At 36.3% G+C, this 15,701-nt stretch overlaps 1 protein-coding gene across 1 annotated transcript; it reads right to left on the reverse strand.

Annotated features, from left to right (window-relative positions):
• Positions 1–353: 353 nt before the first annotated feature.
• Positions 354–14,426, reverse strand: LOC106154991 (uncharacterized). The gene is made up of 12 exons (XM_086995988.1): positions 14,197–14,426; positions 5,985–7,364; positions 5,721–5,872; positions 5,295–5,606; positions 4,661–4,795; positions 4,219–4,348; positions 3,699–3,827; positions 3,370–3,459; positions 1,933–2,090; positions 1,260–1,389; positions 997–1,070; positions 354–882 (listed from the first exon to the last, which is right to left on the reverse strand). The coding sequence occupies exons 2-12, from the start codon at positions 7,345–7,347 to the stop codon at positions 769–771; spliced, it is 2,787 nt and encodes a 928-aa protein (XP_086852114.1). The 5' UTR covers positions 7,348–7,364; positions 14,197–14,426; the 3' UTR covers positions 354–768.
• Positions 14,427–15,701: the final 1,275 nt, after the last annotated feature.

Genomic DNA, 15,701 nt, shown 5'->3' on the forward strand with positions numbered 1-15,701 from the left:
CATATATACCAGGTACATCTATGTTACGTTGCTTTTATTCAAACAACACTAATTATCAATTTACAAAACTCTGCATCTAGACTCATGTGAGTTATTCATGGAATTCAGATTTTTAAAAAGTCTCCTATACGTACATGTGCTAGCATATAATGTCATAACGCTGGTAGTTTGCCATGTATGGTAAAACCTGGAGCCATCAGATTTCTGGTCATCCACGTCTATGAGACAAACCAAGGGGAAAACATAAAAATTCAACTCCGAAAAAGTCCTTAATCAGAATGATGCAAATGGGTTGCAGTTTTCGACATGAATATAACCTAATTTCTATACATTGAATCAGAACATGAATCAGCTTCGTATTTCAACGAGATTTTACCTTGCAACACGTTTATACAGTTTATTGCCAGCATTAACGACCCAACGCAGACCAATTTTCTGACATTTAGTAGAATTCCCCCCCCCCCCCCCCCCACCCTTGCATTACTTCTACATGCTAGAGCGGTCCATTATATGAGTTATTTGCTCTTCTTTTTGTCCTTTTGCACTAACATTATACATTTTCAGTAATTTCATTTAACTAAAATTCACGTACAGGGGTAAACAAGGAATGGATATCGTTAGCCTTATTAAATATACACATATATTAATATCGGAAAAGGTCAAACACTATTTTAATTCAAAATTAATAAGTCTTTAAAATACAGCAAAACTGTCATTAAGGTATCCCTGCCCAATTTGCTTTCCTTTTCCAATCTAGGGTAATCGGCGTCATGTAATCGACCCACGGTTTTCATTGTTTCTGTTTGCTTGACTCCTGTCACCGAGGGGGCCTGAAGCTGCTTCGCTCGTTGGTTCATCATGTTGGTCAGGAGTGTCAGTAGCCTGAAGGAGAGATTGGATTGTTTGAATCTGTGCCCTATATTGAAACAAAATATATATACACTCATTTACAGCGCTCGCGCACACACACATACACACACACACACCAATACATACCAAGTCGTCCTCTGCGTCAAAACCCTCCACTGTGTCAGGTATAGCTCTTCCTCCTGACATACCAGCTCTTCGTTCTGTGAGGAGATACAAACAAGAGAAAATGAGTGCGTCCATTTGTTTAAAGATACAAATATGTATTGTAATAAAGGGAGTGATCACTGATTGATATATTTTTTTTATTAAACAATAACGTTAAATAAATGTCAATCTACATTAATTAAGATGACAATTAAATGATGTTGAAAAAGAAGCATATCTTTAACCTGTATCCTCAAAAGTTGTTTGCATCTTGCGAATATGTGAGAGGCATGTCTTCGCATCCCACCTCTTATTTGGGTCTCTTTCCAACATGCCTAAAAGTAACTCTTTAAAACCTGGGCAGTCGAATGAAATCTGCAATGAAATTTTATTTACCACAAACTGCATTAGGTGCACCTAAGTTAGAGATGATAACAACATAATGAAAAAGCGAATAAAAAACATTGAGATTCTGTAAGAGTGATTTACACGGCTATTCAAACAAGCTGTTGCTCCACAGAAAAAAATATCCGAACTAATACACTATAAAATATACACTTAGTGAAAGCAATAGTGGACAATAAAATAGAGCAAGCTAAGTTTTGGCTGAAAAAGACTCGGTACCAATCTTCTGTATTTAATTGGAGTATCAATGTGTTTAGAAAACTATTTTAAAATTGAAAAATCAAAAAAGTAAAAACAAATCAAATACAAGGCGATAAAGTATGCGGCTGACAGTCATTAATAACATAGCTTTGCCTTTCCAGTAAAATAATCACTGACAAATTAACAAAAATGTCAAACGTTGCGCCTTAAGTTAAAATATGACTTAGCAAAGCAGATTTTAAACTCTCGCGAAGCTTTGTAACATAAGAAATGCAAACAAAAATTAAAGGACAAGCAAAAATTTCCCCTCACTCTGTCGAGGCAATGACGAACTTCTTGCCAACTATTCCAGTGATGGTTACCAAGTATCAGAAACAGAGCGCAGCATCCCAGAGACCAAATGTCCATCTTGGGGGTGCATTGGTAGGGAGGCCCGCAAACCTCTGGAGCAGCGTAGAGCCTGGTTATTCCTATCAACAATAAACATAAAAGTCCAAGAAAGCTATCCATATTACCAGATGAGATTTTTAGATGAAGAAATGTTATATCATTATTATGAACGTATACATGTACTGTGGACACTATCATGATATAGTGAATAACTCTCGCATAAAGACACCAAGCCACAGCCTGCACTCCATTCTTGTCTCTTAACACACTACTATTTCAGAAGTTTACTTATAATTCGTTTTAGACAGATTGGCTCTCAGGTCAATATAATACCCAATTACTATAATCAAACCATTCAAGCGGAATGGGCCAGAAGGAATGAATAAAAAAGAAGCGCTAGTGTGAAAATCATAAGTATCAGAATTAACATCATTTGTGAAAATGTATAGCGACCAACTACTTGTTAGTACACTTTACACACGAAACAGACGTAAGATGCATACAGGCAATACCAGATTGCGAGAAGTCGTTGGGTCGACGACGAATTTCAGATATATAATTTAAGGTAAGCGACTTTGTTGGGCCAACATCAGGTCTAGGAGCGTCCCTTGCGTCTTCTTCTGTTTAAAAGAATGACGTAATGTTTAAAACAAATGTGCTCGACGGTAAGTAACAGTTCGTGGATAAGGTACTTGAATGGCCGTCTGTATATTGTTCTAGATTGGTGCCTTGCTTACTTTATTTAGACAAAACTCTATGCACTGTTTGATATTCTGCTAAATGAAAATAAACATTTTGTCGTATTTTTCGCTACTGTAGTTCGCGGTCATTATACTTGATAAGTGGTCAAACGTTACAATATTTTCTTAATTATGAGTTGTTTGTTTTGTACAAATGATCTTATAACAACTACGTTTGATAACTGTACCCATAAAGGTCATTTAACTGGTCGAGTGATTTATTTCTTTATATTGAAGCTATAAAGAGGGTTCAGTTGGGTCTTTCATTATTGATGGTAACAGCATGCCACTACTCTAAACAGCTTAAGTCATTTGATTAGAATACTTGTTCATAAGACCACTCAACTGTATTATCGCTTAAAATTGGAGTTTTATTAAAATAAACTATAAAATAAACTATTACATGTACGAAAGGGGCAAAGAAGGTGCAAGTGTCCTTAAAGCCTGACAGACAAACTAGTAATACTGTAAATTAATCTATTCATTATTTTTAACATTTTGGAGAAATAGCTAAAATGTACAACACTCCAAAACATTAGGAGTTCATCGCCAAGGAATACAAAAACGTGTTTAAATAAGCTGACTAAGCAATTATGAGTTGTTAAAGGCATTACATTACCTACAAAGTCCTGTGTATCATCTGGGGTGATAGCAGAACCTAGGTCCAGAATAACTACACGCCCGTCCGCCATCAGGCCAATATTGTTGGCTAAGAATAAAAGACAGCAATGGTAGTGAAACTTAAAAAGCTGATTTATTCAAAATATGGAATGGTGAAAAAAGCAAAGATAAAATCAATTGTTATGTAAGGAACCTTTAAATTGTTGAACCGTCAATGCCTAAATCATTCTGCTCGCGTGTTTCCCATACATTTAGGTTATGAGAAGGAAAAAAACCGTTGTCCCTAGACAGATATGCGTACATGTTAACTCCAATATGTAAACTCACGTTTTAAATCCCTGTGAATAATTGAACATCTATGCAGTTGCTCAAGCCCTGTCAAAGCTCCCAACAGGCACTGCAACGTCTCCTGTTGCTGAAGAGGTCCGTTGAGAATCATCTCAAACCAAGTGCCGTCTGAAACACATGTTTTATTCATATATAATATAATATAATATAATATAATATAATATAATATAATATAATATACAGGTAATATCGTCTATTTAAGTTCCGTAGACTAGTGCTCTTCCCATTGCTAAGAGATGATTATTAAAGCAAGAAAACTATGTTTAACTTTTTGAACTATAGAAGTATTATGTGCTAGAATAGAATACTTCTAGAAAAAGCTTCGGACTAAAGTTATGCTGTGAAATAGGCCACTGCCATGAGTGAGGAATCAATGCCCTATACTAGCATGTTGACAGCAGACCGTATTTGGTTTAGTACTATCGTATTTTAAAAACAATCTTTCAATTATAAAATTAGATTGCAACAGCTCTTATTTTTCACAATTGCATAGGCTTACTTGTGGCTTTCTCCATAATAATTTCAATACAATTTCCGCGACGTATCAGACCATACAACTTTATGACGTTTGGGTTGTCGCAGAGGTTTAGAATACGTGGTTCTCTCCGATTGAATTCTCCGATAGGTATCTGTAATAATATGCAAATAAAGAAGCTCGTTGATATTGACTTCAGCAGCAATAGAACAGCATATGCAATGACATTCGAAATAAAAACCATTGATTAAAATGCCTTTTACGGATAAACAAATCAGTATACAGGTATATTATTCACAGCATTGTTCTCAGAATAAAGTATTTTTTCTTGAATCAAGAGCTTAATATTGAAATAATTTGTCTCTGATATTTTGATGTCTAACAGAGCACCTTCACCAGAGAATTCAAGTTTTCAGAAATTAAAAAAGAAGCATTATCTCTGGATTCATCAATCAAATGTGATCACCTTTTTCACAGCAAACGGCATTCCACTTTGAATATCAAAACCAAATGATACTTCTCCATAAGCTCCGCGACGTGGCTGCCCTTCCTTAGCAAAATGCATGTTTTCATCATACCTTCCATTATCGAGGCGAAGACCCTAATAAAAAAGAGAAACTTGCAAGAGATACTGACACTGAATATAAATGTGTTTCCACAAAGAGAATGCTGGTGTATACTTTTACGGTTAAAACAATACCTGTGTAGACCAATATATAACTTAAGTGATTGGAGAAGGAAGATATCTGCTAATAATTAAGAATTAATAAATTAATTATAATGCAGCGATCTTTTCATTGCCTTGGATTGAACGCCTCTGATAATGTAAAACACTTCTACACGCACTGGACAATAGAAGTGTCACCCCTACTGAACCAATACTTTGGTTGAGATAAATGAATGAATGTGGAAATATATGCTCCTGGTATCATTTTATTAACATCAAATTTCACAAAAAGGCCAACAATAAAATTCCATGGTACAGCGGTTTTATACCCATTAGTCACATTACAACTTTGATTAATCTGATTCAGGGGGTGACACTTCTATTGTCCAGTGTGTGTACTATCCTGCCAGTAAAAATTATGAAACGTGATAACCTCAAACAAGACCAATCCCTCAGCTTCACCATCGTTTTGATCTCCATAAAAACTCTCTTGATCCAACAAGCCATGTAAAGCATTATTATCTCCGTATGATATCTTTCCGTGATGCCCAAATCCCGTTGAAACTGGCAGATCACTCCCTCCCTCGGCGCCCCTTCCCAAATTAGGGTCATTAAATGGTGAGGAGTTGCTTTCTCTTCCTGTTGTTACAGCTGAAGCCTCGCCTGAACTGAAGTCACTGTCAACACACTGTTCTGCCTCGGACAGATCCTCTACCTGTGTTGGCGATTGTTCATGTAGCACAACCTGCAAGGACAGATGGTAATGTTATACGCCTACATTTCACTTTAATCTTACTCATAACATGTTATTTTTATTTTGGCAAAAACGTGAGGGCACATTGAGATACAAATTCCTTACTTCCTGTCCAAAGTACTGTCCAGTTGTCTGAGTTTCCGTGGATGAACAGATAGGCACAACACAACATATAACCAACGTCCAAACAAAGACATGACGATATAGCCATTGTGCACACTTTTCAAACAATGTGGCTAGGTACTGAGGTCTGGTATCTGAAAGAAGAATAGTGACACCTTCAGTATGTAATAGTGTCGATGAAAAACTTGATGGATTTAACTTTATCCAAATTGCATCCTATATGCAATGACTAGAATTTGTACTTACTGGGTATATGTATATCCTGTTTATCCTTCGCCTTCCTACTTTTATTCAAAGGGGCAACTCGCAAACCACGTCTATTTTTGAACGGCCGTATGGTTTTAGTTTTGGTTGCTGGTGGGTAGCTAGTTTCCGCATTAAAATTACTCAGACACCAGTCCCAAAAAAGTATGTTTTGCTTAGTTTCGACGACAGTTATGGAAGCGATGACATCCATTGATTTGGCATCTCCTCGGTAGAGTGTGTAGCGGACTGTGTACTTTCCAAGAAAGCTGTGGCAAGGGTAACGCTTCAATACCTGATTACTGGATTCGAAACAAGCCTTGATGACTTCAGCATCGAGGATATTTTTGAAGTTAACTTTCTCGACTGAGGCGTAGGTGGCCATAGCAAAATCGATGCCAAGATACGGAACCAAGTCAATCTCAGACACTTTTAAATTCTTTAGGGTCTCAGTGACCCGCAAGACAGATGAAATGGAGCTGACTGTCTGACTAATTAGACGAATCATGTCGGTGTCGATGTTGAAGGTAGTACGGTAGACAGTGGGAATGGTCTCGTCGTTTGCCAGTAAAGCACAACTGGAGCGTTTAATCTTGGTGGGGGTGGGGAACAGAGAGTAACAGTTGGAGTCGACGACAGCACTTGCAGGTGTCTGAGGAGCAATGGGGAGAGACGGTTGTTTCTTAGGCTTATGGTCGAGGTCAGCACTGAGATAGTCCATCTTCTTGTCGACACGAGCGTATTTCCCCCCTTCCACTCCTGCATGTTCGAAGATTGCCCTTTCGTCAGAAGTGACATCCACTGGTGAGTGCACTGTCAACTGCCTTTGTTCCGACAAGTTGATGATTTTTTCTGGTGTGTTAATGCCTGTGTGTACGTTTTGCCACACATCACCTTTGTTTGACAAAGGGTTTGCAATAAGTTCCTCGTCCGAATTTCCGGATACCACGAGTTTACTTGGACATTTACCCACCGTCGCTATATTTTCCTGCACTGGGTTCTGATATGAAGCTACCAGTAAATCAACAGTGATTTCTGACTGCTCACATCCTTGTGCGTTCTGTTGACCATCCACAGAACATATGTCCAATTTATTAGTGCAAAAGGCATAGTCTTCTTGTTTGAAGGTTGTTTCTTGGTTTAGGTTAGAGTTTGCTGATTCGGCAGGCTGCACTCCGTTCCGCAATTTGCTCTCTGAAAAGTCATGCCTACTAGTAACGCCCAGTTGTTTCAATAGTTCAGGTTTGCTTTCTGAATGTGAGTTATCTTCTGACCATATTTTATTATTGGGGATACATGTGTCTCTTGGATAATTGTTTCCCTTTGATCCTTCGAAACGAAGCCTGTTGTTTCTCATGCATTCCATTTCGAATGAAGATTTCTCTAAAAGAAAACAAATGTTATTATTGAAGAACACAACGTTTGTTAAAGTGTATCTTGTGAATGCGGTGCTCTGGAGTTAAATTTTACATATACGAATTTCATGTATCCTACTTCATTGATTAGTATTGAATGGTATTGTAGCTCTCTTTTAGCATATATTGATATACCAATAAGCTTATGTGGTGCATAACCAAAATAATATCGGTATTTCATAAATAATGTTAGGGGTCGTAAACGGCACACTCAGTAGGAATATGTAACAAAATATGAGAATAAATCGTCATAATGATGCATCTATGAAGACCTACTAAAAAGATGTAATATTCTGCCCATGATCTACACACACTGGACAATAGAAGTGTCACCCCCTGAATCAGAGTAACCAAAGTTATTAACCTAAGGTGGAATATAAGCAATGTCAGAATATCGATACAGTTGAATTATTCAGTCAAAACCGTTTCTTTTGTGAAAGTTGATGTTAATAAAATGGTACCAGGAGCATATCATCCCACAGTCATTTGTCTCCCACAAAGTATTGGTTCAGTAGGGGTGACACTTCTATTGTCCAGTGTGCGTACACAGTGATTTGAAGAGTTTTTCAAAATATGAGAATGACAAGATTTGTCGGTTTTGTGAGCTCTTTTCTTCATTAAACCTGTTACGACACTTTTCTTTATTTTTAACATAATCAGTTGCAAAATTCGATTAGATCAGGGGGCTGCTCTACTTGTCACAAAATTGAAGAGTCTAATTAACTTCAGAGCACTATATCTTTGTCATAGAAGTGTACCTGTAGTCAGAGCTCTTTACCATTCAGATAAGATCAATGACCCAAGTCACCTCCTTCTCTCTATTTCTCCAAATCCTTTTCATTGCACACTTTGTCTTAAAATTCAGTTTCAGTGGTCGTAAATAAAAAACACTATTTTGAAAAAAAAGAGAAAAGAATGTTTGGGCCAAATGCTGCTGTTGCAGTGGTTTTTACCATTTTGAAAACTTTTTTGGTGGGATCTGCATTAAGTGTAAATCTTTTCCTTCCTCACAGGACATCAAAAGCCTCTTGCTTTCCTTTCAGTCATCATTTAGATGAGTACCACAGGTGGTATGCCTGAGATATTCTTCCTACCTGTTTAATAAAGCGCGGATAAATCAGCAGAAGAACTAATTTGAAAACAAGAGGAATGTGGTTTGATGAACTATTCCCTTTTCAAATGAAAAGAAATTTGCCCTCGATATTGCCATAATGTTGGCATTTTCCCTGTGGTAACGGGACTTCTCTCTGAAGTAAGTTTATGGGAGGAGAAACTTAATTGACTGATGTGCTTCTTAAAATGCAGTGGTGTTAGTTTTGTCACATCGTTGTGTGATCTATGACGCGTCTGTATAAGCAGCATTTTCTTGAAAGATTTGTAACAAATAGAGTAACCTGCTTTTGTACAACCAGTAAATCATGCGTAGCTTGACATATTATATGGTTGGGGACATAGGACGATATTGTTAAGGTGAAGCAAAAAGTCAATAACCCTTTTTCATTAAAGATATTGTGTACTTTGGCTATTTAATTTCTAAAGTTATTTTCAACAAATAACCATTTGTTAAATAATGTAAAGATTCATTGAGCAACTATTTAAGATTTCCATATTTCCTAAACAAGCAAAGGGTACCTACACATTTCAGAGTAGACCACTGAACATGGGGTTAATCTTTTCACTCTTAAAATTGATTTTGAAAAGAAGAAAAAGATATATAAGTGTATTTTCCTATGCCTGGCCCTTTATGGTGAACCCAAATTCCACATTCATATTGTGCAACATTAAATATGTGGGTGTCAGATAAGTATGTAGCAGTAATGTGATTCAAGCTCATTTCATATTTTTATCTTCGACCCTATAAAGCCAATTGTTTTTGGACTTTGCGGAAAAACTACTATTATAATTCAATGTGAAACCCAAATAACAAAATTCGTTAACTGCTTCGAGATTTTGGCCTTTACAAGACAACACTTCGTAAGGCTATATATCGCCCCTTTTTCTAAATATCAATACTTTCTTACATTTACAGTCAAAGACTATTTATCAGTCTTTATTGATGAAGTATTTTACGTTTTTGTGAACTTTCTTTACAGTCAGAAAATAAAGACATGGCGTCCACGTACCTGAGTAACTAATACCTGCTATACTGTACAACCAACTAATTGCATTCGGTTCTTTTTTTCTAATTCAGTTTCGCAGCCATTAACATACAGGTAATAAAGAACAAGAGACCAAAGTTCTGAATAAAGATCCCTCTTTTATTTTTTAAGAATAATTAGATTTTCCCATTTAACAAAGTACCAGTTTTCACATAATCATAAGGGCTTTATAGCATTGTTTAACGTCCGAGGCCCAACTTCAATTAAGTTGTCATAATTTAGCTACATTTATGGTATCAAAACATTATTTACAATAAAGCATGAAATCTTCTTTTAGAAACATGTTCTATCCGCTTTATAACATGTCCCATTTTCTATTCAACCTCATGACCCATTTAAGATATTTATACAAGTGCGTGTACACTAAGTTTGAGGTTAATATTTCCCTGGAAGTATTTATCAATAGTACCTCTTGAATGTATATTCTGTTTGCAGGGTCTAGGTCGTTGAGGGTACTGGAAATAGATCTAGGTTAAAATTCACAACAAGGTACACGTGTTAGCCTGGATACCTGTCATTTAACTTGACTTCCTTCCTTGGGGTGGTGGGTGCTTATCAGACTAAAAAACAGCATACATGTATGTCTTTTTTCTGAATTTAAAATGTAACTTAAATATACATTTGATCAAATAAATCCTTAACTTAAGAGAGTATTCAGGCCAGGAATACCTAAATTATGATAATGCGCCTAGAGAGCACCTCTAAACGTACACAAAATTGCTCATACCATTTGAATGCGGATGTATTTGCCTGCGCTATAACTTGAGTGCCATCACTGTAAATTCTTTCAAAATGACATTACTCGGTGTGTTTATCTATTTAACAAGTAAATAAGAAACAGGAACCTTTTTTCAAAAACATTAAGATATTGTTTTTTTTATTTTTAGTACATTTATATATTAATAATAATGATTTAAAAATCCACCCCGAGAACTACCTATGAAACTGGCAAACTAGCTACATTGTATATATAGACACCATGAGCCAATTGCAAAAAGCCTCTAACCAAAGCTTTCTTTATACATGAGTGCAAGGTGCATATAAAACCTAAGTTATGACAGCCCCTTTGAACACCAGTCACGGCCATATGGATTATCGATAAATACTGGAACTCCTATCAGTGGGACCACGAAACAAACCCCCTGACATCATAACATCATAAAACAACATTTGACAATCCTTAAAGAAGCCTACAATCTAATGGCAGTACACGTTGTGTAAAAATTTAATACAGAAAGATTCTGTTGTTCATTCATCCATGTGTACTATCATCTTTATATATATATATATATATATATATATATATATCACGCCCTACTACCGGCACATATATTGCTTTTTAATTGTGTAGCAATATTGTCCTGCATGTGTTCATTTATTATACATTAACGTTAATACAGAGACTAGTATTATCACTGAATCACGCAGTATTACCACATAGGTGGTTTACCGCTGATAAAATCCTTGACCATAATGTTCATTTTTAATCCCTATTTAAGCTACCTCTTTAAATATCTCTTTAATATCTCTTTTAATACCTCTTTTAACAACTGCTATTTGTGAAGGACTCGAAAACGTGATTTTGAAATAAACATGTTTATCCACCAGACCTGTGAATGTATGCGGCATACAATGTATGTGAACGGGCGAAAGTGCTGCGAAATGAGACATGGTGTGTTTTATGGAAAAACGGACATACACGAACACAAACGGAAAGAGACGAACACACTACACTAACACAGTCACAATCGCACACATAAGTATACTGTATGTTACAATGACACTTTCTTTTAAGATTCACTTCCATGGTTGTCAGGATGTAAACGTATACGTACTTTGAAATTAAAATGCAAGTTCAGGGCCACAGAGGGATGGGGGTGACAGGAGTGCAGGTGACTCCCCTGAGATAAAAAAAAGAATTTTAAGCGATCTTTATAAAACAGCCCTTTCCTTCCTTTCAATGAATTAGAATGCCTTAACGTCAGTCGCCATCTGGGTAAATGAAAGACTATGTTTTTATTGCGAAAGAAAAAATACAGAAGATGAGCTTCACTTCCTTATAATATGTCCTTTTTATTCAGATTCATGACAAGAACTTTTAGATAAATGTCACTATTTTAATCCATGTTTTAGCAATTATAGTGATATAGAAAAAATTGTTTTTATTATGAATTGTGAATACCAATTTTTATTAGCTAAGACAGTTTTTAAAATGTTTAAAAGACGGAAATCTTTTAAATATGTCTCATAAGCTAAATATGGATGGATATTCTTTTTAACTAGTAGTTTACTTTATGCTGGTTTGCATGTATTTTATGTTTTAAGAATATGCGACACTTTAAATAAATAAAGCTATAAATAAATAGATAAGTACCACAGGGGTAGTCAAAAATGCATTTATGCCTTCCAACCACCGTAGATATTGGCTTTGTGGATGGTGTATCTAGTGGCAATAAAATAACTTCTTTAAGCAACATGTATTCCATTCCCATCAAAACAGATCCAATTTACTACACAGACTCATGTCTCATATAAAATCGAAGGTAAACATTCCATTTATATCAATAAAATAGGTTGAATACACACTGGGGTTATCATGTTGCAGAGTCTGGGTCTTTGAGGGCACGCGGGATATATAGATCTATGTCACAATTCACAACCAGGTACATGTGTTGGCCTTTAGAAACTGTTATTTAAATTGGCTTCTTTCTTTGGGGTGGTGTGTCTTGGACTCAAGAATGCATATGTCTTTTTTATTTAAAATGTAACTTAAATATACATTTTGATATAATAAATCCTTTATTAAAGAGAGTATTTAGGCCAGGGATACTTAAATTGAAGTAATGCAATTAAAGAACACTATCTAAACGTGCACGGATTTTGATGCAGGTTTTTAGTTTCATTTTTTTTTAAACACGTATCTTGTTCATGTCATTCATATGTGGATCTATTGACTTGTTCCCCAAATAACTTGTCTTTTATCACTATAAATTCATTCAAAATTCCATTGATCTGTGGGTTTATCATTTTATTCTTTAACATACATGTAGTGACAAAAACATTTTCTCAAAAACATTGAATCCAACCTGGCAACTGCCTATAAAATTGACAAACTAGACACCCTGAGTTAACTGCAAGAAGTCTCTACCCAAAGCTTTCTTTGGACATGAGTGCAAGATGCATATAAATCCATATTTATACAAGTGCGTGTGACCTAATGTTAAGGTATATATTTCCATAGCAAATTTAGTCAATACTACTACGTAAATGTGTTGAGGGCACGGGAGATAGATCTACAGGGTTACCACTTAATATGGAATATTATTTTTTGGCGAGTAAATTTTCTACAAAATATTCAATTTCTCTCTAACTACTTTAAATCCAAAGCTGAGGTGTCACTCCATGTGTAGGTTAAAATTCACAACCAGGTACACGTGTTAGCCTTAAGCAACTGTCATTTAATATGGCTTTCCTCTTCATGGGGAGTGGGGTGAGACTCACAACCACGAACATTTCTTAAATTGAAGATGCAATCCTTTATGAAATCAAGTCTTCAAGTCAAGAATGCATGTACCTGAATTGCGATTATCCTCTTAGAGTTTCAACGTGTACCGTTTTTGGTGTACAGGTGGATTTATAGTTTCATTTTTCTTTTATATCAGTAGCTTATTCATACCCTTTGTATGTGGATCTATTGGGTTTTTTACAATACTGTTTATAGAATGGGCAAACGAGCTACCATGAGTCAATTGCAACAAGCCTCTAACCAAATCTTTCTTATCATTTTTGGTCAGAAAATAATCACATGGATCTGAATACATATAAAACCAAAATCATGAAAGCCTCTTTAAAATACCATTTACAGTCAAAGGGAATGTTTATTTTGATTACTGGAACTCCTTCCATTGAGACCACAATGTCCTATTCCCACAGGGTCCTATACCAATAGGCAGGGCCGTAGCCTCCGGGGGGGGGGGGGGGGGGGGGGGCAGGGGGGCAGCTGGGATTTAGAATTTTCCACACTGGTAGAGGGACATCCCCTCCCCCCTCGGGGGCTTCGCCCCCTCCCGTCCGCTCACTGCCCCCCTGGCATTTTGCTCAGGCTACGGCCCTAATAGGTATCAAAAAATCGTGGGATCTTTATAGTGTTAGCTTTTTCCTTTCTCTCAGTCTATCAGATATCTCTAAGGCTTAGCTAGTCTTTCTTTCGGCCAGCGTCTTGATAAGTACCACAGGAGGTTAACTAATAAAATATTTCCTGTATTGTGGGCCTACACGTAGCCCTCTACATCTGCCTCCCCACCCTTTTCCCCAGGGGTGTACATATCTCAGCATATGGCTGAGGCTGGTGTATCTAGCAGAGGCAGAACATCTCACCTTCTTTTAGCAACTTATATATTCCATCCACTTTATCACAGTCCCTGCTTACTTTCCAAGCTCATAACCTACATGTACATACAATATAGACCGACTATACCGGACATGGGAGATTGCTTGTATCAACGCATTCCAACATATTTTTTGTTGTGAAGCGCAATCTTATTCATACCATGAGTTCATTGATGTATTGATCTCAAATGTGAAATTGTGAAAAATAACTTCAATAGAGTTTTGGCAAATGAATCATATGTTTCTACTTACTTTTTAACTAACTGCGCAGTTGTGTCGAAGCTACATAGGCGCTCGGCTGTCACCTTGATTGGATAGTAAACGATTGTCGTAAAGTCGCTAAATGATTTTAAAACCGGGTGCATAAATTTTAAAACCACCTAGAACAATCTTAGACTGCCACATGAACATAATGCAATGCAAAAAACTATCAAAAGTGGTTAAAGCCTTCAAACCGAATGTCGTAAAGTCCCCATTTACCCCCAGAGGTCGCATTACACCGGGCTTACGGAGAAGAAGCCATGTCATTGGCCAGGTTTTTTTTTTTTTTTTTTTTTTTTTTTTTTTTTTTTTTTTTTTGATTGACGCTGAGGTCAATATTTATAAATGACGAAATTCCACGTGGTGTTTACATCTGGGCACTGGGGCTAACGATGTTAACGCAGGAGGAAGCGCTTGGGGTACCAGTGCTTGGACACAATATTCTGTTATGTGGACAAGCTGGTACAGGAAAGAATACAACTCAAGAATAGTGAATGAATTAAAGAAGAAATACAAAAAAGTAAGGAATATGAGTATATACATGTACATGTAGCACACAAGAAGTTTTTTTTTTTTTTGTGTTCTTTCTTTCACTATTTTTTCGCCCATTGTGTAGGCGTACAATTTATGTACTATAAATAACAAATGGCCCTTGATCACTTAATAAGAAAACAAACATGGTGTGTGTACGAGTGTAAAATGCTTTCAACGCATGTAAATTTGATTCATATTCAGGTATGTTGTTTTTGCTGTTTTATATGTATTCTTTAAAATAAAACACACTTAAATGTTCATTCTATACACATGGGTGAAAGTTTCAGGATTATGCCTGATTTCAGGATTTGGTCTTCATTTTGATTTTTTTTTTGATGGTCTAAATGAGATGAGAAATTGCAAGCTATGTTTTCAGGATTTTCAGTTTTAACAACTTTCACCTATGCATACAAATTATTTGCAATGCCCCAGATGTTTTATCCTAAATTCTAGACAGTGTGTGTGTCTGCTTTGTATTAACACATTTAACTTTAATCCCTCACTAGTGTCACAGAGGACAGAACAATTTTAATGCAATAATTTTGGATGATTGGACTATCATAACCGAAAGGCATTCTGTGTGTCCAAATTTAGATTGTAAATGAGTGTTTATTGGAGAATAAACAGGTTCAGCTTAGGGACTTTTAAGTGCCCAAATTAAATTGAGAAAAACACGTGTTTATAAGACGGTACTGGAAAATATACAAGCTAAGCTTATGAATGTCTACCTGCCTAGATTAAAAATGAGCATTTCAATAGAGAGGTATTTGACAATGCACAGATTGATCTTTTAAGTATCCATCATACAATGATTGAAACTTCTGATACTTGAACATTGACCCCCACTTGAATATTGACTGCCCAGTAAGCTGATTTAAGGTGCCTGGAAAGAGGGCTAGTGCTGATGTGCACGGAACACCTTATTAGTACATTAACTGGTAACTTGCTGAAATCAGAACTGT

The sequence above is a fragment of the Lingula anatina genome, chromosome 9 (genome assembly GCF_051362555.1).
Source record: "Lingula anatina isolate TDL-2025a chromosome 9, LinAna3.0, whole genome shotgun sequence".
Lineage (NCBI taxonomy): Eukaryota > Metazoa > Brachiopoda > Lingulata > Lingulida > Lingulidae > Lingula > Lingula anatina.

Coding starts and splice junctions, on each gene's coding strand:
- LOC106154991 (XM_086995988.1), bottom strand. CDS start 7,347: ATGGAATGCATGAGAAACAACAGGCTTCGTTTCGAAGGATCAAAGGGA. Junction 5,607..5,720: donor GACAGTACTTTGGACAGGAA/GTAAGGAATTTG, acceptor CTGTCCTTGCAG/GTTGTGCTACATGAACAATC. Junction 1,390..1,932: donor TTCGTCATTGCCTCGACAGA/GTGAGGGGAAAT, acceptor ATTTCATTGCAG/ATTTCATTCGACTGCCCAGG.